General features: G+C 32.1%; 1 protein-coding gene and 1 long non-coding RNA gene across 5 annotated transcripts in view; one reads left to right on the top strand and one right to left on the bottom strand.

Moving 5' to 3' along the window:
- Positions 1-23,784, bottom strand: part of LOC139528824 (nucleolar complex protein 4 homolog) — a 36,125-nt gene that overhangs the window by 4,390 nt on the left and 7,951 nt on the right. For all 4 annotated transcript variants that reach the window (XM_071325041.1, XM_071325043.1, XM_071325042.1 and 1 more), the window contains exons 4-12: positions 22,967-23,071; positions 22,065-22,205; positions 11,799-11,904; positions 11,173-11,258; positions 7,446-7,557; positions 2,837-2,897; positions 2,325-2,435; positions 1,295-1,458; positions 598-680 (exon numbers count right to left, since the gene is read on the bottom strand). In XM_071325041.1, coding sequence (XP_071181142.1) covers positions 598-680; positions 1,295-1,458; positions 2,325-2,435; positions 2,837-2,897; positions 7,446-7,557; positions 11,173-11,258; positions 11,799-11,904; positions 22,065-22,205; positions 22,967-23,071 — 969 coding nt within the window. The remainder of the gene's footprint in view (positions 1-597; positions 681-1,294; positions 1,459-2,324; positions 2,436-2,836; positions 2,898-7,445; positions 7,558-11,172; positions 11,259-11,798; positions 11,905-22,064; positions 22,206-22,966; positions 23,072-23,784) is intronic.
- LOC139528825 (uncharacterized) lies at positions 13,159-20,418 on the top strand. Its single transcript, XR_011665687.1, has 2 exons — positions 13,159-13,266; positions 20,374-20,418. It is a non-coding gene; the product is annotated as an uncharacterized lncRNA (long non-coding RNA).

The raw sequence follows: 23,784 nt of genomic DNA, 5'->3' as shown, positions 1-23,784 counted from the left end.
GCGGAAAACGGAATCGCAGTTATAAAAATGTACTTTTTTTCACTCGGACTTCTATGTTATTTGATAGTCAAACGGTTGACCCTTTAAATACAAAAATACATCTACAAGAACATATTCTGAAACTTCTTAAATCCACTAACGTTTTTTTAAAGTTTCAAGCTATGTATTGCATTAGAAAACATACATAGGTGTTAAAGAATGACAGACCAGGAGCCTGTTTAACAAAATACTATGGCTTGATATGGGCGGAGTCTCTGATCTGGGTCACAAAGATGGCCATACGCGATAGCATAAAAGCAATTGCTTTAAAAAACGACCTATAGAGGCTAATTAAATTTTACCTATCTTTCCACTATGAAAGAAAATAGGTGAGATCCACCCACAGCTTAGATTTTGAAGTGCTTTACTGGATCCCATGCATGTTTGTTTTAAAGGTCTTATAATATGAAAAGAGATGGTATCCCAAAGGGACTAAACACCTCCTGACTTTAACTCAATGGTCCAATACTGAACATTGATTTTATACTGTCAGTCAAACATTCAGTAAATGTTCAAAGTCCACATTATTTTTTGTCTTGTCATTAGAAGAATTATTACCTTTAATTCCCACAGTGAACTTTCTAAAGCTTTACATTGAGATGGGTCTGGTTCATCCATTAGAAAGGGGTCAGCTGACAGCTCTATAAACAATAAACACATGTTAAAAATAAACGACACATTTCAATATCATAATCTATCAAATTTACAGAGATTCAGCATTTTCAAATCAAATAACTATAAATTCAGGAATCATTGCACATGTTTTGTTAATGATAATAATGCGACTGGAAGGTATCACAATAAAATGAATTTACATTCTTGACATGAAATGGCAATAACAAATCTCTCACAATAATTTCTGAATTTTAAATATCCAATCTTATTTTAACAAAGTATTCTGTTCCCTAAAGTGCTAAACATTAAAATTCTAAGAACTTATAACCATTGTTCCTGTTTAAAAATTAAATTCAATACTATCATCAATTTATTAAATTCCATCAAGTTATGTCTTTAAATAAATATTCTATACGACAACATAAAACAGCATATTCATCTCTTTCATTTGTAATCTTACTTTGGACTAGTTTGAAAGTGTTAAACAGTTCAAATTCACATAAATGGGAACAAAAGAAAATTGATTTTCATTAAATCACTTATTTCTGTCTATCTAAAAAATATTTACTTTCATTGCAGAATTTTATTATATTAAGAGGTGTTGGTAGTTAATTTAATGAACACATTAAAGTATATGTACCTGTAGAACTGTCTGTTCTGTGTATCAAGACATTACAATTAGGATGACGATTAATAAGGTTGTATATAAATGGTACAGCTATAGAGAGGCCTGGTGCAGGGGCAGTCAGACATAATCTAGATAGCTTTTTGGCAAATGCTGCTACTAAATAGGCTGGTAAATGACTGAAAATAATCAAATAAAATGTATTGTGTTTCATTATACCAAAAAATACAAATATTTTTCACTAGCCTATAAATGAGGTATATAAGTATAATATTAGATGATCTAAGAAACTTTTTATCAACATCTAAAGAATAAATCAATATTTTTTAAGATGAATCCTTTTTATTGGGATCCTAATAAAAAAAATTCTAAAAACTTATAACCATTGTTCCTGTTTAAAAGTTAAATTCAATACTACCATCAATTTATTAAATTCCATCAAGTTATGTCTTTAAATAATAGAGAGACAGAAATAAGTGATTTAATGAAAATTAGGATCCTAATAAAAATCCTTTACTGTAACATTACTTGGAACTCCTCTGTTTCCATTATAAACTTATATAATTCAAATGTCCAAAACTTTGATTTTTTCTTCTGCTTTTATCAAATTTTGCAGCTAATTGTAAGCATATATGTCAATTCCATTAATCAATTGCATCCTAGTTTTTGGTGGGAGTTCTGAGTGTAGTGTTTTGTGGACTTATAAAGTTGGGTTTTCTGTAATATGTTTTGGGTCATGGTATTGAATGTTTTTATTAGACTTCTGTTTTCTGATTGCCCCCTTGATATCTTTTCCCACTTTTTTCCATTTTATTAAAAATTGTACAATATTTATCTTCAGGTAAAAATATATCTACATTAAAACTTTTGTCATTATTCCAAATTGAAGATGTGGTTAACACATTGATGAGATAGTAACCTTACTACATAATGAAATCAGAAACAAACATCAAGAGGTCAACATAATGTTACACTACAAAGGTTTCTGTTCAGTAAGACAAGTTCATAATTATCTTAGAATTTTTAACAACACTGATATAATTACCTGGAGCTAAGAAAAAGATCTGCTAGGAAGAAGAATCGAGCTCTATATTTAGCATGGAAAACACCAGGTTCAAACAAGGCATATAGCTTAGTAAAGAATTCAGGATAATCTCTGAAATCATAAGTTTTATATCAGATTATAATTAGTACAATTCGACAGTATGCAAGATATATCATAATTAAAACTTATATTAAGCATGTTAAGAACTATTAAAATTTGAATAAGGGTTAAACAGTACTACTATATTTTTAGAAAATTCACCAAAATATTGATGTGTGCCTAAATAACTCTTTTTTTTTGGTCTTCCCAACAAACAGTGTTTCCATATATTTGGTGTTGAAAAACAAATACATTATGATTCTTCATCTTTTTTTTAATAGTTTACCTATATCTATAACATGCATAATTTTAATCTTTAACAAAAGAAATGATTTCTTCTTGCTAAAAGTGAAAATTAAAGTTATTTCTAGGCTATTCATATATAATTTAATGGGAAAATCAGTTATACTTACAAATTAAATTTGTGTACTAAAATAAATAATCCATTTAAGGCTAGAAGACTAATAGCACCGCCTGAAAAGAATAAAAGAAAATGGTTTTATTAAAACATACATGTTGGTATTTAGATTGTGCAATTATTGTGCATTCTACTTTTATGGCATACAGTCCAAATAGTAATAGCACAGAGGAAGGTTTATTTGCATGAAACTGGTGTAATCCACCCAGTGTGTGGCAGTAACAAGTCTTGCTGATAAGACCATATGTTGTTCATCGGAGTGATCTGTTTTAATGTCCAATATATTTGGGAAATTTTATTATAGCTTTTAATTTGTTTTTCCAAACTGATACAAAGTCTGACTGAGTCAAATTTCTTGATCACAGTACTTGACATAAGGCAAAAAAAAAAATATGCCTGTTTGCGGTTACCCGACCGTCCCTATTGAGGCTTGTATAGGGTATATTGGGATACGGGATATTTGCCATTTTAATTTTAGGGATATGGGATATTTGTCCTAAAAGTAAATGGGATATGGGATATTGATGCATTTATAAGGATATTGAATTTTAAACATGAAAAATAATAAGTGGAATTTAAAAGTTAAGTACAGAAATATTTACACCTCACTGGATAAAATTGCCCCAAAAAGTTTAATATTAAAGGTCATTTTAGTGCTTTATTGATTTAAATTGAGTTTATGGTCGTTTTATTTAAAAGTCATCCAAACCCAAGCGAAAAGTAGTGGTCTATTTTCGATATTTATATGCTGATATGTACTGATAATTTTTAAAAGTATTTGTTTTTCTTTCCATACTTCGTTCCTTATTGTTAATTTTCCTTTTTTGGATGGTGATGTTCCTTTGGCACTATCTTACGGTGTTTGTATATCACAACACCTACGCTATGCCCCTGTCTGTTGTAACGTTTTGGAATTTAATGAACGAAATCTATAAATTACTGATAAATTATTAAGTCAGGGATTTCGTTACCACAAATCACTTAAAATCTTGACTAAATTCGAGATTTGGTTTTGAAGTTTGGTTCGACCATCTCATTTTTACGGAGATGTTGTTTACCGTGCCAATTGATGCTGGTTGTGTAATGATTGATAATTTAGTCTCAGATGCATTACTTTTTATAAGTTGTAATTGGCTTTGAACTAGCTGTCAGTACTCTCAGATCTCACTTAGTGTCATTTTGTTGATGGGATGTACAAGTACTCGGTCATGTCCAATCTCTGTTTTTGTTAGATGTATTTCTATTTGTATCGATCCATCTGATGAGTTAAGCCTTTTTCAACTTATTTGTCTAGTTCGTTCTTATTATGTTGTACTGTTACACTACTTTCCTGGGTTAAGGGGAGGGTTGGGATCCCGCTAACATGTTTAACCTCGCCACATTCTGTATGTATGTGCCTGTCCAAAGTCAGGAGTCTTTAATTCAGTGGTTGTCGTTTGTTGCAGTGTTACATATTTGTTTTTTGTTCATTTTTTTATACATAAATTAGGCCGTTAGTTTTCTCCTTTGAATTGTTCTACATTTGTCATTACGTGACCTTTTATAGCTAACTATGCGGTATGAGATTTGCTCATTGTTGAAGGTCTTACAGTGACCTATAGTTTTTAATTTCTGTGTCACATGGTCTCTTGTGACGAGTTGTCTCATTGGTAACCATACCACATATTTTTTTTCATATTATATAGAGAATAATACATGGCAAAATCCGTATCATATGTCGTATCATCCCGAGACATCAATATCAGCCCAAGGGCCTTTAGCACTGGGTTGACTTCAGTTCTACTTTTGTCTTGTTTCAAAGGCCTTTTAAAAAAGAACTGCTCAATTACTTATCCGAAGCACCTGGGTTACCTTACAATTTGTGTGCTGTTGTTTTAAAAATATTTTGTTTATTATTGTATTAATTTGTGTGTTTTGTATTTTTCATAGTTGCATTTAGTGTGCCAAAAATATGAAAACTTGACGTTCGTGACGTCACATACAATATGAAAAATCGACGTTCGTGACGTCACATACCAAACAATGACGTCATTCAAAAATTTTACCTATTTTGAGGAAAATTTTTCTTAAAAGCAAAAAAAAAAAACCAAAACTGACTTTATGTAAAAAAAAAAAAAAACCAAAAAAAAACCAAACAGGGGTGTGATAAAGGGTATGCGATAAAGGGTGCGCATCAAAGTTGCGCGATATGGATTAAACAGCAGGCTATTTATCACATATGCAAAACTACTGTATTTACTACTAAACATATGATAAATGCTGATATGCATTGATAAATTTCTTGAAATAATCATAGATTTTTGTTAGATGTATCCATCTGATGAGTTAAGCCTTCGTATTGTTGTCAATGTTTTTATTTGTTTTGATGCTTTATATGATTACAGGATATTTACTAGTGTTTTACCTCTTATTTTTTACGTGGCGAGGATCTTCAGAGGTCTCCACGTTTCACAGATTGCTCTTATGTGCAACGGCTGTTTTACCAGACAAGCTGGGGTCGAGGGACGTCAGAGCACGTCCCATATCAAAAAGTAGATATTTCGCCGTATAAACTATGTTAATAACGAATAATTACTAAATAATCAATGTAAATTAATATATTTTCTTTCTATTACTGGTGTTGTGAGGAAGGAAATTAAAAAAAAGTAACAAAAATATTGGGATCTATGTAATTCATAAAGTTCAAGATCACAAAGTCAAATGTTGTGTTATTTCTTTGCAAAACAAGGGCTGTGCAAATTTTGTCTGCTGTAAAAATATTGCAACAGTTTAGTGTAATGTAGGTACATTATCAGAAAGCTTTCTTGCGTTAAATTTTGAGTTATTGAACTTGCATGCTAAATATCCACTTTTTGATATGGACGTGCTCTGACGTCCCACAGTCTCAGCTTGTCTGGCAAAACAGCCATTGGATGTGAGAGCAACCTCGGACAAGAGACAGGGTTGAGTCCTTCTGTTCTTTCCAACATAGGTTAACGTGTAGGATGAAGTTTCTTATCAATGAAAGAAGAATGCTATCAAAAAGAAATTTTACAGTCATATGCATCATGGTTTGAACAATTAAAAAAAAAGTCTGAAATTACACCCCTTACACTAAATTTATCGTTTAAGATCACATAAAAAGAGATTGTTATACAAGGCTAGATACGATGGAACACTTCATCTTTTGAACACATGTATTCTTATTTAACACTGGAAGTATGCACTGTAAATTTCCTTTAACACAGTTTGTTTTCCCAGTCAAAATTGTTGACGTTGTGATGATGAGGAGAAACATGCATGGGCTTGGGAATGAATTTATAATGATTTTTTGGGATATTTCAAAATAGTTTTAGGGATATGGGATATTTGTAAAAAATATTTATTGGGATATTAGGGGTAAACATAATAGGGATACGGGATATTGGGATAAAAACTTAATGGGATATGGGATATTGATACCCCCCCTAAACAAGCCCCCCTATTTGTGGGTGCCGACCCTGTCATTTTATTCAAAAATGAAATTGAAAGTGAAAGTACAAAGCCGGAAACACCTACTTTCAGTTTAAAACAAAAGTGAAAGAAGTTTAATGATCATCTGTGCGCTTTAATTTTAAAATCACATACTCTATATGAAAGTGTTTTTACAATCTAGATCTCAATAGCAGCCTGCTAGCCCCAACGGGCTGTCACAGGCAGCAAGCGTGGTCGCATTAAAATTGATACCAATGTGTTCAATCTGTACCATAGTAAACATGAACCTGCAAAATCTTACAAAGTAACACTGACTTGCAAGACTGAAATTCAAAAAGGTGACGGTTTAATTGTTGATGGGAACTTAGCTGTTGAAGATGTTTGAATATGTCAATGTTTAAATATAAAAGAATTCTGACATCACCCTATTGACGTCACACCAATCCCTGCAATTATATTTCAAACCAAGAATTTAACCTGTTAAAACAGGCATGTTTTTTTTAATTTATAAATTCTGCAGGTAAGTGTCAGTACTTGTAGAGGTTAGCCAAGTACTGACAGATAGATAATTTTAGACTTACCTTTCACATTAAATGTAAATACCACACATTTAATAATATGTATGGTCTGCAGGGGTGTCACAAAACCGTTACACTAAACTTTACAACACGTAACAACATCACATCATCTCACCAAAAAAATAAAATGGAAATACCTACCTACCTGTTAAAAGGAATATTAAGCTTCTCAATGATCAAAATTGGTGTTTGTCAAACTGCTATATAACCAGTGTATTTTTTCTGACAAAATGGTTTGTTCTAAATTTTAGAAATTTTTATATTTTTGTTAAAGGGTCAAAGTAAACACTTTGACAAAATTTTATGAAAACTAAAAGAGCCAAATTAATTTTAGTGAAAGTGTTGGGTACCACCTTAAACAGACATATATTTTTTGTTTGGCCTTATATAAACCAGAACAATAAATTTGGGAAAAATTACAAAGGTAAATAACCTTTCAAAATCCTTATTCTATATATAGTTCGTCTTATAATCAACATGTTCATAATTCTTAGGAATCCCTCTTATCTTTAGTTATATTCTATTAAACTGTAAAAAAGATTCATTCCTTTTAATAAACATCTGCCTACTTACCTACATTATAGGACTCTGTGAGAAAATCTGATAACAACAATGGATTGGTCATATAAGGCATTACTTTATCATGTAATATTACTAACACACTTCTGTATAAACTGGACGTCAACTGGAATAGAAAAAAAGTTTGATTTTAATTGTGCTGAAGATAATATATAATATTTCGCCCTGATTCATGTTCGCCCAGGGTCCATTCGCCCTGATTTTTTTTTTTTGATGTTGTCCAGTTGCAAAATGTTAATTACCGTATCTGGCGGACTAAAAAACGCACCCCTGAATAAGCCGCACGGCCGTTTTTTGGGGGGAGGATTGTTTTTGTCCTTACATAAAACGCACCTGAATATAAAGCGCACCTTGAAGGAAACGTACATTTATTTTACTGACCTTAGTGTTATGAATGTTCTCTCCTTTTGTAACTCACACCGTTATATGTTTCATTTCTATTTTCAGATTGGTGAGAAAGTTGAGAGTATTTTTGTATATATTTATTTGTGTCATATTAAAATAAAAAATCTTAACAAAATAATTATACTTTTCTCATTGTTTTAATTATGCCAGTTTCGTTTGTTGTTGTTTTTTGTCAACAATGGCCATGTGTTTGACAGCTTGGGTGTCCATTGAACCTTGTTGTTTTGATTAAAATTAGTATGGCGCTGATTGCTTGTTTATTGTTTGAATTGTAATTAAAGATTTTAATTAATCTTGAAAATGTATTCATTAAAGGTCACCCAAGCCATAAAACTGCCATTGTTTACCTTGATTGTGACCTAATTACCTGTACCCACGTGTGAAAACTGTTCACCCATAAGTCAGAAAGAAAATCAATTAAATCAATCTTATGAATTTTATTGTTGTTTATAAAATAAAAGTTTAAGTTTAAAAAGTAACAAACATTTTTCAATTTTAATTTGGATGAATACCACAAACAAAACCATTCAGTTTTTGCAAGTCATTGTCTATTTTTAAATGAAAGTGATATGGGCCACGGAAAGGGGAATTCAAATAAGACGGCCATAAGTAAATGTCTTAGCAGATTAGATTATAAAAATAAATATCCTTTTTTTTAATTTAAACATCCGATTATATGTGGCTACAATATTTCATAAAGATATTTCATTTTGAAACACAATAAAACGACAAACAGTTACTCCTCAATAGTATATCCTGTATGATACCCCTTTTCAAACACGGTTATCTTTCTTTGTTTATGAAACACGTTAAAGTGTCTATTTAAGCATATGCATCACCATCGTTATTAAAAGAAACTTGGAATATTGGCCAGACACACAATCACATTCTTAATTATTCCATTAGAAAATTTTATTTTAAAACACATTAAATCAACAAACAACTACATATTTATGATAAATACACAATCAATATCCTGTATGGTACCTCTTTCAAAACACAGTTATCTCTCTTTGTTTATAAAATGAACACGAACACATGGTTATCAACTTCCTAAACCAATAATGATTGAATGAAATAAAGAACAAACGATAAAGTAAATATATTTATTCATAACAAAATATGCCACATTAACAATTTATCAAGTCACTGCAAGCACTTGACAATCTGACTGTCTCCAGAAAAAAAAATCCAAATAAAAAAATCCAAATATTTTTTTTTCACGCTCGTCCTGAAAACAGAAAAAAATACATACATAAAGCGCACCTGAGTATAACACGCAGGGACAAAGACAGAGAAAAAAACCTGCGGCTTATTTAACGATTTTAACGGTATTTGAACAGAATATGTTTAAGTTTGTTGAAAAATTTACTGAACATTTGTATAATTGTATTGCCGCAACCAATTTATTATTTCCTTCATTATTTGCATAGTAAAAGGCTGGAATACAATGTATTAATTTATCTTTATTGATATTTGTTAAAAAAAATAAACGTTTTCAGTCCCAGTATAACTGCATGATACTAGTCTCAGAATATGATAAATGAACTTGTAAATTCTTTTCATTTACAGTTCGTACATCATTGTTTTTTAATTAATTCCAAGCTGTCTAGTTTATCAAAACAAAATGTTTGTTTTTAGAATGTCATTATTAATCCATCAACAGACATGTATAAAAAATATCAAAAGTATCAATAAGAATTATTATGTCATTGAACCCATCCTAAAAAGCCATCAACTTTTGAATATTTCCATATGTTTTCATAAATTTCAACAATATATACCGTATACATATCTGAATAAGTTTATCCAACTTCAATGCCCTGAATATTAATATTTTTTAGTAGGGCGAACTGACTCTAGGGGCGAACGAACTGAGGGCGAAAATGTTTTTAGGGTGTACGGCAAGGGTCCGGAAACGGTCATATTTGCCAGTCATGTCCTAAACTGAAACTATAATGTCCTAAACTTTTAATTGGGATTTAGGTCAAATTTTATTTTTCAACCGTAATAATTTCGGTCATTTCGTTGAGATCGACTTTCAAAATCGCCATTTTGAACATATTTTTGTTTGTTATCGACTTCCTGTAATTAAACTGACACTTCATTAAAGTGTTATAATCCTGAGGGCCCTCCTAATAACTATATTAATGCCTCGGGGAGCTATTGGCTAATGATTGCTAATCTCTTTACCTGTGTTTTTAATTCACACCTGGCAATTAATCACAAGCTCCAAACTATTATTATAAAGAAATGAAAATTCCATACCAACTGGCTTCATTATTTAATTACTCAACAGGTCAGACAATTGTCAATTATGATTTAAAATTAAATTAAAACTTGGTTTAATTTCATAGAAAAAAATATTTTTTTACTTCTAACACACGTGCTTTGTTTACTATGTAATATGCATGTTTGAAATTCTCTTCCACAGATTTAGACAATTAATTGTAAATATAAAATAATTTCATCCTAAATAAAGCTAGTGCAACTATTTTAATTAATATTCTTACACTATTAAAGGTAAAATATTAAAAAGCCGATGATTTCCTGTGATTTGGATAAACAAAACTAATCCCGGAAATGAGTCCTGAATTGTTCGTTTTAGTATTGTCGCAGTACATCCGGTTTGTATTTTGACTTCAGAATCAAAGGAAACGTAAGCAATAACTGAGAATATTATCGTTTTGAGTCATTAAAATCATTTTATTTATAAACTGTTGCCTTCCCTTAATTGCTCTTGAACGATTTTTGGAGAATGGTAGGACAAATCATGAAGTAAATGCGATGCAACAGTGAAACAAGTTTGTTGATGCTACGAACATGACGATCGAGTATGAGCATACTCATAATGAGTCTCATGCAGTAATGTGATTTTGACAATCATTTTTTGAAAAGGGGCATCAACTTTTAAGTTGTATGAAAATGACCGAAATTAGGTGAAAAAAATTCCGGATCCTTGGTGTACGGACCCGATACCATAATATATCTTTCATCTCTCACAGTAAGTAAAATTCAATTGTGGAGAATAATATGTGAGATTGCAATTAATGAAACCTATCATTGTTGAATACAATTACTGTATTGTAAATTGTATAAAGGTTATACAATAAATTCTGAAGAAATATTTTACATGGAGGGAAATGAATAGTTTTCAAAATTAACCAAATGTCAGGCTTTTGTGTGAAATCTACATATTTATCATGTTACTGAGGTCAATGGTGGAAGATTGAAAGTGAAGGCTTGTTAATGTGAAGTCAAATTTATGTACAATTAAATTTAGTAAAAAAAATATTGTCTGTGAAATGAATCTTACTTTGAACTGTAGAAACTGTACCCAGGCACTAGAAAACAACTTCTTTTGTTCTTTTAAACTGCTAACTTTAAATACTGACAAATCATCTGAAAAAGATACATCATACATGTACATGTAATGTAACCAAAACAATATTTTAAAAGTTATTTAGAAAATGAAATCCAATACTCTTTTGAAGACGGTGAAAGGTGCAGTAAGCCAAATTCAAGTTCCCAAAACATTACAATTTTCACAAAAGGATGATCAAAAAAGCTTGCAAAAATATTCAGTTTTGGTCTATTACATCAGTTATATTTTCATAGCATTATATAACATAAACTGGAATCCACTGGTACTTATCTGAATGAAAAAAGCATAAAAATCACCCAAGAACAAGCTTATGCATGTTGTGCATTACAATGTTTAAACTTTACTTAATGATGGAACACTGGTTTTTCCATGAAACAACAGCAAACAATCATACACGATTTAAAATAATTACATGTAGTTCCATGCAAACACAGACGATTTGTTACCAGTGTTTCATTAAATGTTTTTAAAGAGTCACAAAATTCTCTTGGTAAATGGTTTATCTAAAGCATTCCAGTAACTAACTGTCACGTTATCAACGACTTCATATGTATTACCCGGTGTTTTACATAAGCAGTTTGACAGCACTTCATTTTCAATCAATGGAAATGATATCTGTTCCAACATGGCGTAGATATTATTCAAATATTCATCACTGTATTTCTGAAAAAAATATATGTAACTTTCTGTATTGTTTTAAGTGATACATGTTTTTATATACATTTTGAAACAAGTGAAACTGCAAGCTACTGCTCCATGATGATACACCCACTGCAAGTGGATAATTTTAATAGTGTAAAAATATGCAAGTTTTTGGTAAAACAGAAAGTTGTTGAATGGTGAACCTGAAAACGCATCACACAGTATAACTGACTTATATAAACCCTGAAACCAAATTTCAGAAATCCTTGGAATGTAGTTCCTAAGAAAGATGCGACGAAAAATATTCATGAGACGGATGGATGAATAACAGACTTACATTTTTTACATAAATAAGGCCGTTAGTTTTCTCGTTTGAATTGTTTTACATTGTCCTCTCTGGCCTTTTATAGCTGACTATGCGGTATGGGTTTTGCTCATTAGTGAAGGTGTATGGTGACCTATAGTTGTCAATGTCTGTGTCATTTTGGTCTTTTGTGGATAGTTGCCTCATTGGCAATCATACCACATCTTCTTTTTTATAATTACAGACAGAGGTAAAACAGTTTCTCCCAACATTTTAAAGACGGGTATAAAAAGGTATTTTGTGCATTTCTTTTTGAACCTTCAGAAATGTACTTAGCGCAAAATTGCAGAATGTAAACACAGGTACTTGAGGACAGGACCCTATAGGAGCCTTGTGATGCCCCCCTCCCCCTTTTTTTTTTTTTTTTAATCGAGCAAAAATATCATTATTTTCGCTTATATTCAGCTCTCTGTATGCTATTTATCACTTCAAATGCAAGGAATACTATCAAATACCAGTTTCTAAAATTTGGGGTTTCTGATATATGTATAGGCGGAAAGGTAAGTCACTCAGGTTTGTTTACATTGAGGTACTGCTCGGGATATTTCTTGAAATTTTCTATTAAATTATGTCCTACCTGTTCCAATATCGTATTTCTTCTTCGCCATATATATTATCCTCACTGAAAACATACATAAATAATCAAAATACAGGTATAAAGTCCTCCTCTGGGACACTTTTCACTCGCGATTTGAATATTTTCAACCACATTTTAGTAGAAGCTACGGAAGTGACATCGCTAGCGACATCTGTGCGGTATTTTCAAAAGGGCGGTAACCATTTCACATGTTACCTATTCTGTAACTCCCTCCTAAATCAAGAGAACCATAATCACTCCCGATCGATCGATTTCCGAATGGCAATGACGACAACGGTAAAACGCGAGAATTCCGAATATATTTTGCGGGAAATTTTATAACAACAGACAACAACAACAATAATGGATGAAGACCAGAAATTCGCATTCAATTTGGCCGTTAATGGCCATAATTTACTGATTTCAGGCCAAGCAGGCACTGGTAAGACATTTCTTGTTGAGAAAATTGTTGAATTTATGAGATATAGTCAAAAGAAAAACGTCTCTATCGTGTGTTCAACTGGTATCGCTGCCACACACTACGGCAACCTAGGTGCACAAACACTTCACAAGTGGTCAGGAATAAGGGACGGAAGGTATTTAATAGAGGAAATTGTTCATTTACTTAGAACAGATGAGAGATACACAGTTGCCAAATCCAATATTGAATCTGTTGAAACTTTAATTATTGATGAGATTTCAATGGTTAGCTCTAAAGTTTTAAATCAGGTCCAGGTTTTGTGTAGGCAAATTAGGAACTCTCCAGATATATTTGGAAACATTCAAGTTATTCTTGTAGGAGATTTTTATCAGCTTCCACCAGTTTCAAATGAACTGTATGGTGACCCTGGCAACCTCTGTTTTCGTTTACCATGGTTTGAGAGTTATTTCCCCCACAAGATCAATTTACATATTGTACACCGACAAGACGAACATAATTTGATAACATGTATTAATGAATTAGAGGTTGGGGATCCTTCAGATGAATCAGTAGCATTTCTACAATCATTAAATAGACCTCTGCAGGATGAAGCAGGCAGTGTCCAACTTTTTGCTAGAAACATTGACGTTGATATGTTCAATTATAATAAACTAAATCAAATACAAGGAGAGCTTCAAACATACCATTCAGTAGATGAAGGTTCTGCACACTATATAAACAAGTTTTTAGCGCCAAAGAATTTAGGGCTAAAGGTAGGGTGTCCTGTTATGTTGATCAAAAATCTTAGTGATGTTTTAGTGAATGGTGTTCGTGGTATTGCTGTTCAACTGCATAATAAATCTGTTGATGTTAATTTCAAAATTGGTGAGAAAATAGTTACGGCAAATATTGGAGCAGAAATTTTTTCCACTTATGATCCTGTTGGGAAAATTATTATTGCAAAGCGCATTCAACTGCCATTAAAATTAGCTTATGCACTTACAATTCATAAAGCCCAAGGTATGAGTTTAGAAAATGTAACAGTAAATTGCCAACACAGTGTTCAACCAGGTCAATTAGGTGTCGCAGTGGGAAGAGCAGTGTCTGTAAATGGTTTAAAAGTAGTCAATTTCAAAAAACATCTTTGCAAAAAGCATCCAGGATATGTATTGAACTTTTATGAATCATTCAGTGTAGGTGAGCTTAACCAAGATTTAACATGTTGCCGAAATAAAACTCAACTTGAAAAACTTTCATATTCAGAAACTGAATCAGCTTCTAGTGATAGTGATGCATGCAGCAAAACATTTGAGAAAGATTTTATTGATTTTGATAATGATTCAGATTTTTCAGATTCTGAAATAGAAAAACTTGAATTTTTAGATACAATTTTAACTGATGACAACCAGAAAGTATTCTCTACTGATCCTCTCCCTTCAAAGCTGGCCTTTGACAATGTTTTATTAGAATTTTTGGATACCCCTGCAGAAGAGCAGATCTTATATTTTAAAGAATTAATTCTTAAAAACTTTAATTTATTCAATGATTGGTTTGATCAGCAGGCATCAATTATTGATGACATAGGGCTGAACTGCTTCCCTGAAGATAAGGATAAATACACTCAGAAGCATAGGAATGATTTTTTTATTAAATTCAATAAACACATAAATTCAGAAGAATATGAATGTAGCACTTCTGTTCTGCTTAAAAAGTATGAACTACAAGAATTGAAAGGTCCAGCTTATAGACTTTTAACATCTGTATTATTTTACATTGAAAGAAAGTTTTTTGAAACTTTATCTTCTCATCTGCATCTGACTTCACCTGAACCCTTACCTAAACCATCTTTAACTCAAGAGTTAGATCCTGCTGGAAAGGGCAAAATTAGATATATCAGTGGGTATGTGATTGCAAAATTAAAGCACAATTTGTCACAGAAGATAAGAAACTCATTATTTGCAAAAGGTAAAGAAAAGGAACTGAAAGATTTACAAAATAAAATGAACATTTTGAATTCAATGTGCTGTACCTTTGGTGAGTTAGTAGATGTATCTACTGATAAAACTAGTTTAGATGAAATTAAGCGTAAACAAAATCAGCGTGAGGGACTAACAAATATTTCTGACTCTGCTTTTGATTTTTTTCAAAAGCTTGAAATTCAATGCCGCCAAAAATTGACCCATGAAAATTTAGTCATATATGGTAAAAATTTGTATAATGATTCTTTAAAGCAACTGTTTGATGACTACGAGTTATATGAGGCATGGTTAATGTGCGTGACCTCATCCGTTACCACCTCTTCTGAGGATGAATGTGAGAATGACCATGACATTCGCACATTACTTAATTCCATGGCAACAGCTGTTGACAACTTTCTCATTTTATTCCAGTCAGTTGTGACTTTGTTTCTGAAAGTAAGCTTGAGTCAGTTTAGAAGAGATTTTCTGGCTTTTTTAAAAAGAGAAAAAGGAAAGGCATTGAGAAAAAAAGTGACTGAAAAGGGAAAGAAATCTATCAAAAAGTTTGACATGAAATTTTATACCGAAGACAAATCAACCAATAAACAGTCATCCTTCTTGCGTCTTAAATCAGAACTTCTTCAGAATCCAAAATATTTAAATGACTACTCTTTCACCAAAAAAGACTTATTACTAATTTGCAAAGACATTAAAATTAAAATTTCCTCCCAGAAAAGGAAAGAAGAAATTACCAATGTTTTGGCAAAGAAAATATTAGATAGTGATACATGTATTGAAACTCTAAATATACCTGATTCTTATGAACCTCAGCCCGGACCTAGTGGGATCTCTCAGTCTGTGCCTGTCTCTGAACAATCAGTGCATGATGACATGATTGGGCCCTCTGGCTCTCTACATGTTTCTTCTGAACCAGAAACTAGTTTGTCTGGGACTGCTCCTTCAACACTGACTAAAACAAAAAGGACAAGAAATTATGGCAAAAAAAAATCTAAAGGAAAGGGGAAAGGAAAAGGGAAAAAAACCAAGAAAGTAGAAGAGACAATAGAGGATGAAAATTGTGCTATATGTAATAAAACATATATAGACGGTGAAGATTGGATTAATTGTGATGTTTGCACATTATGGTTTCATCGGCAATGTGTTAATTTAGAGGATGAAGCAGAATGGGCATGTTTGACTGAGGAGGACGGGTCATTCACTTGTCCCTTGTGCTTATAATAAAGTAAGCAAGTATACTTGATTATGTTAAGGAACTAGATAATTCCAAGTTAAAAGAGGGGTTAGAGAAAATAATTTGGAGGGTTTTCTTTTTTTAATACAAACTCATTTTGAAATTTCTCTCAAATTAAGAATGATGGTTGAATAAAAGCTTCTGTTAATAATGGATTTTTTTTTGCAATAGGAGGGAAAGGGGTATGGTTCTTTAAAAAATATAGCAAGCCAAAATGTTGTTTTTTTAAATGACAGCTCTTTCACAAAAAAGACTTATTACTAATTTGCAAAGACATTACAATTACAATTTCCTCCAAGAAAAGGAAAGAAGAAATTACAGATGTTTTGGCAAAGAAAATATTATTTCAACACTGATGTCCAATTGATCCAATCTTCACCATCTATATATGTTATAATACATCTAACACAATTTTCATTTTATTAACTTGATTCTTTTTTTCAGAAAATGTGTGTGTGTGTGTGTTTGTGGGGGGGGGGGGGGGGGGGGGGAGGTGATTTTTTTCCTCCTTACTCTTATAATAAAAGTAAACCAATAATTACCTTTTAAAGAAAACAAATCTCAATAAACCTTATTTTGAAATTATAAGAAGATCTTTTGAGCTTCAACCATTAACCCTGCCACATTATGTATGTACATTGTATGTGCCTGTCCCAAGTCAGGAGCCTGTAATTCAGTGGTTGTCATTTGTTGCTGTATTACATATGGGTTTTTTGATATTTTTTTGTACATAAATTAGGCCGTTAGTTTTGTCTTTTGAATTGTTTTACATTTGTCATTTCTTGCCTTTTATAGCTGACTATGCCGTATGGGCTTTGCTCATTGTTGAAGGAAGTATAGTAACATATTATACATGTAGTTGTTAATTTCTGTGTCATTTGGTCTCTTGTGAAGAGTTGTCTCATTGGCAATCACACCACATCTTTTTTTTTATTCAAACTACTAAATTCAGCATGTTCAGTATGAGTAATTTGTTCTGTAGTATTGAATATACTTTTTCAATCTAAATTTGAATTATACATGTATCTCATCACTTACAGTACTCTCCCTTTCATCACACAAAAGCGCCATAATAAATGGCAGCTAGTAATGAAATTGTTCTTATTTATTTTATGCATGCATTATATTTGTGACATTTCTTTTTAATTTCAGGACTACATGAAAACAGATAAAGTGTACATAATGTATATATTGGAAGTGACTTATTTTATACCTTTACTTGATTTTGTTGTGTTGGAGGTTGTGCTGTATCACCACCAGTATTTGATTTTCTTGACACTGTTGTTTGGCCCAAGATGACGGAGTTCATTGCATGACAGTAACCAAGGTATGTAGGATTTGTGTTGGCGCCACTATGTAAAGTGCGCTGTTGGCAAAATACGTTCTCAATAACGTCACTATTTAGTCTACTGGGGATAACAGAGGCATTGTTGTTTTTTAACCTATACTGACAATATTCTTCAAATCCTAAAATACATGAAACTATGTCCTGCCTGGTTTGGTGAGATATCATACACATTTCTTTTTGCTTGACAGTTGTGTCCAATTGAATACTTTTTTCCCATTTAATGAAAAAATCCATTACATCATGGTTCTGTCTTAATCTGTCATCACTTAAGTCAGTTATAGCCCTATTATCCCTAAAATTTGCTATCAGAACACTTGTATTTGACAATAATTTGACAGTAGCATTTAACATAGAGCCTGATTCTCCCAAAGTTTGTTGATACAGCTTCATCAAATGATACATATCAGCATTCAGTACATCTTCTGCTAAGTGATTGCGCATTTTTGCCTCTGATGTCAGATAAAAATGATCTTGTGACAATTTATGATGCACTGGAAAGGGATGGGTTGAAATATCCCATGAATAAGCCCTTTTGAAATGATTCCATTCAATAAAATTACCTTCAAACTTCATATGTCTTTTACATTGAGATTCACTTCCACTTTTTAAGATATTGTTCCTAATTTTTTTAATAACATGAGAAACATCCATGATGAAACTTATCTTATCATTACTGTAAATATTATTAAAGGAGCATGTTACTGGTTTGGCAGAACTAAATTCAGGCATTAAAAGCTTAAAGAGGTCTCTATTAGTCTGTGCCCCATCAGTGCTAACAAACATGATTTTAAACCCAAAGTTCATTAACCTATTCACAGATTGCCATACTAATAAATAGAGTTCATGTCCAGATGCAGTGCTTGCAGGAAAATGTGCGAAAGGAAACCGAAAACCTGTCGACCCTAGGAATACAAGTTGAAGTGCATGACTCGCTAAAATTCTTTCGTTCTTGTTGGATTTCAATTTATCAAAAACTACTGACTCTGGAGATAATTCAGTAAATCCAATCAATTCTATTTTTCCATTTATCTTTTTTAACTGTAGATCTTGCTGAATCGACATTTCATCAATAATGAGCCCACCTTCATAACCCTCGGGTGGTATATTTTTTAGCTTGGCCTCATTTGCCATCCAATGAAGCATATCATTATTTATTCCAGCTTCTTGATTTACAGTATTTTTAAATCTTTGTAGTAATTTCTCAGAAGGGAGGATGACAAACTGACTATTTCTAAGTTCTGTATACCCCTTAGGGCTTCTGCACCATAATGTTAGACACAGACGAACGATGTCTCTGTTCCAACGCCTTCCATGTGGGTTTCTTTCAATTGCCATTTTCTGCGACATTAAAAATAATTTCATTTTATCACTACATTCAGGGAAAATTTTTGTTAGAATTTCTGACATGTCATTATTATCTTCTGTAGATAGTATTACATCCTGATCTGTATTTGATCTTATGCAAGTTGCATTTGTGGAATTTAAATTCTCATTCAAAGGTTTTTTCGTTGTTTCTTCAAGTTGAAAATTTTTAACAATAACTGCTTTTTCCAAACATTTACAATGCACACATGATGCTGATGCTTTGTGTGATTTTTTAAATGGGAGCACCTTTTGACATAATTTTGACCTGTATCTAATTTGTTCTGAGTTTTCATCAAAAAGTTTTGAAACATGCTCTTTTAAGAAGTCTTTATTTTGCATTGACTCATCAACTTCCTCAACACCATTACAATAACGCAACTGTCTTATTATTTCAAAACATGATGGTAAATTAAATGTTTTGTCTACCCCTAAGCTAACAGGGTCTATCTTTTTACCCATAACCATTAAAGTCCAAGTTTGGTCCAATTTTAACTGAGCTTCAGTAAGCACCTTCAATCCATTTATTATGGTTTTGTTAAAATGACCTATAGTTATACAGCTTAAAGTTTTTGATAACAAGACAAAATCAATGGGGATATGTGTTCCAAATGTGCTTATATCTAGCACAACTGGTGTATTAATTTTCCACTTTATACCAAAGTAACGTTTGGTCATTTTGCACCAGTTACTTTTGCTGCGTGCATTTTTCACCTTCACATTTTTATATATTTGTTTTATTAAATTTCCAACTGATGTCCCTTCAGCTGCAGTTTTTTCTTTAATATCTATTAAATCAATTGATTCATCTATAGCCCCTTCCTCAATGTTATCAATTATCCAGTTGAACAAATTAGACTTATTTGACATTTCATTTATATTTGTCATTCTTTTTCAGTTCATAATTTTGCGCCAAAACAATTACTTAAAATATATTCGGAATTCTCGCGTTTTACCGTTGTCGTCATTGCCATTCGGAAATCGATCGATCGGGAGTGATTATGGTTCTCTTGATTTAGGAGGGAGTTACAGAATAGGTAACATGTGAAATGGTTACCGCCCTTTTGAAAATACCGCACAGATGTCGCTAGCGATGTCACTTCCGTAGCTTCTACTAAAATGTGGTTGAAAATATTCAAATCGCGAGTGAAAAGTGTCCCAGAGGAGGACTTTATACCTGTATTTTGATTATTTATGTATGTTTTCAGTGAGGATAATATATATGGCGAAGAAGAAATACGATATTGGAACAGGTAGGACATAATTTAATAGAAAATTTCAAGAAATATCCCGAGCAGTACCTCAATGTAAACAAACCTGAGTGACTTACCTTTCCGCCTATACATATATCAGAAACCCCAAATTTTAGAAACTGGTATTTGATAGTATTCCTTGCATTTGAAGTGATAAATAGCATACAGAGAGCTGAATATAAGCGAAAATAATGATATTTTTGCTCGATTAAAAAAAAAAAAAAAAGGGGGAGGGGGGCATCACAAGGCTCCTATAGGGTCCTGTCCTCAAGTACCTGTGAATGTAAAGTTTAAGAACTAATTTTTTTTCCAGATCCATAAACATTTCAGGATTCTAATTAGCAACTCATTGACAGCTGTGCAGGTATTGTCTGCCCTTGTATACTTAGTATTACATTTATAAAAAAAAAAAGGAAATATAGAGCCACAGTTTAACAACTAAAATGTATTTATCACATAACGTCCAAACCTGTAAGTGCGTTTCAAGAAATTGTCTATTAATTGGCCAGTGTGTCTTTACAAATGTTGAGAGAGAAGTGATCTTTAAGCAATACATTTTCTATTCTTATGCTTACACTTATTTCATCATTTTAATGTTAAAGGTGACAAAGACTTCTCCAATAGATGAAAACTTTAGAGTTAGGGTAACCCTAACCCTAACCCTAACCTAAATGAGTACTTTGCAACATTAACAGTACCAGTACTATTGTCCAATCTGTATCAAAAGCACATTTGGGCTTTTAAAGTTTCAGTTACTGTAAATTCAGAAATTATTGCGAGGTTTTTATTATTGCGAATAATGCGACTGAGTTGTAAACGCAATAATTAAAACTCGCATTTTGTAATATTTTAACTGAATTAAGTATGACTTTTCTCAAAATCGTAAAAATTAAAATCGCATTCAAGTGTAAAATGACAAAATCGCAATAATAAATGCACGCAATAATTTCTGAATTTACAGTATGCTTGAGGTCTAAATACTTGAAAATCCAAACCCATATAAGAACTTCACTAACTAATAAACTTAAAAGAATTTACCATACAAATGTTGCCAATGCACATGTTCTGAATAAACATATAACATATCTTAAGTAATGTTAATTGTACATGGTGTTCTGCATAATCCATCATTATGATAACACAAGTCTTCGCTTTTGCATGAAACAGGACAGTATCTTAAGGATGTATTTAGGTGAGGTTTTGGAATTGGTGTCCAATTTTCGGACTCCTTGGTGTTTTTCCATACGATACAATGTAAAATATTTTGGCCCATAACACCCATTCATTTTTTCACAGAAGACTTAATAGCTCATAAAAGGTCATTTAACAAAATTTTAGCAGATTCTTGATTTTCTTTCTTTTGAATTGAGACCAAAATAATACCAATACAACTATAAGGTAAAAGTCAGAGTCAGTTTTTTCTCGCCAAATTTTAAAAATATCTCAAAAAGGAGCTCCATGACCTATCACTTTTTTAGCTTATTTTTATCCTTAAGTAAAGTTCTTCTGGGTTATGGTATCAATTTGAAATTCTTGATTTATTCAATTTCACCTAAATACATCCTGAAAGGCATTTTCTAACATTCAATGTATCAGGTGCTCTGTATTTTTCCTGTTGCATACCCACCATTGGAAATGTTGTTTACCTGTTGTTTCTTTTCTTTGATGTCTTTAATGAGGAACTTGAGAACATGAAACCTAACATCATCGTAATCTAAATACTCCTGGAACCTTGTTATTAAATCTTTGTGGTTGCAATATACAGATATCAGTCCTCTTATTATTTCCTATGGAAGAGATAACAATTAATCCTATTAAATCAATTTTATTAGTAGTCCAGACTTGGAATAACTACAGTAAATTCAGAAATTATTATTGCCAAAACAATTTTCAGGGTTATAATTGCAATAATGAAAACTCACATTTTGAAATTTTTTATATGAATTAATAGGATTTTTCTCAATATCTCAAAAATTTAAATTGCATTTTAGTCTAAAATGACAAAATCATTATAATAAATGCACGCAATAACTTTTGAATTTACAGTATTCAATAGAAGTTAAAAGCCCCTTCCGAAATCACTTAGGGACGACATCAAAAGATCGATGTAGGATAAAAAACTTAAATCAAATAGTTTGGGGGTGGGGGGGTCAACATTGCTGCAAGTTTTGTTAATCTAAAATCGATTTTACATATATCCCTATTGGTCAATCAATTTTTCCCAAATTAAGTTAAGAGGGGGGGTGTGGGGGTCAGTGAAAAAACTATGTGAATTAAGTTTTTTATCCTTCATTGAACTTTTGATGTCGTCCCTTAGTTCATCAATGTTTTTGAGTGGGGTTGATGTTGCTTAATTTTTTGGTTGTGAACTATTGATTGTCTCCCCTGCATTTGTCTGTTGGTCATTAGTACGAGTGTCAAAGAGATAACTCTCCCTACAAGTGACAAAGTTCTCTGTACAGGAAAATTAGATTTTACTTAATCTTCATACAATTTACCTGAAATCTGTGTATAGAAAATGTGATTGCTTAATCGTCACACAATTTACCTGAAATCTGTGTATTGGAAAATTTGACTGTTTAGCTGAAATGACTGTAATTGGGTTTTGACCTTCTGCTGTTACCAACTTCATCAATGTACTTAATGATAGCTCCTAAAACAGATAAAAACATTCATCAGTACACAGCTATTTCGTAACCTTATACTATTTATGCAATTATCAATTAGATTTAGTGTCCTTCATCCTCTTTTTCAGTTCTGCAGTAGTCATTTGCCTATTCTTAGATTTTGAGATAGTATTCCTGTTATGAGGATAGTTATTATAATTTGACTTTATAACATAGAGTATATTTTTCTTTGAGCACATATGTACTAAAATTCAAGGTTTATCATGATTGAAGTCATGTCTCTTATCGGAAAGGCATATTTGTTATCATATCAGTGTCTTTAATAATATAAAAAAAGTTACAGTATGATTACAAGTGAGACAAATCTCCATTGAAGAACTACACTGTACAGCCTTCAACAAAGAGCTAAACCCATACTACACCAGACAAATCTCCATTGAAGAACTACACTGTACAGCCTTCAACAAAGAGCTAAACCCATACTACACCAGACAAATCTCCATTGAAAAACTACACTGTACAGCCTTCAACAAAGAGCTAAACCCATACTACAGCAGACAAATCTCCATTGAAAAACTACACTGTACAGCCTTCAACAAAGAGCTAAACCCATACTACAGCAGACAAATCTCCATTGAAGAACTACACTGTACAGCCTTTAACAAAGAGCTAAACCCATACTACACCAGACAAATCTCCATTGAAAAACTACACTGTACAGCCTTCAACAAAGAGCTAA

Source organism: Mytilus edulis, chromosome 6 (assembly GCF_963676685.1).
Source record: "Mytilus edulis chromosome 6, xbMytEdul2.2, whole genome shotgun sequence".
Taxonomy (NCBI): domain Eukaryota; kingdom Metazoa; phylum Mollusca; class Bivalvia; order Mytilida; family Mytilidae; genus Mytilus; species Mytilus edulis.
The sequence above is the reverse complement of the archived record's forward strand: the minus strand, read 5'-3'. Positions and strand labels throughout refer to the sequence as shown.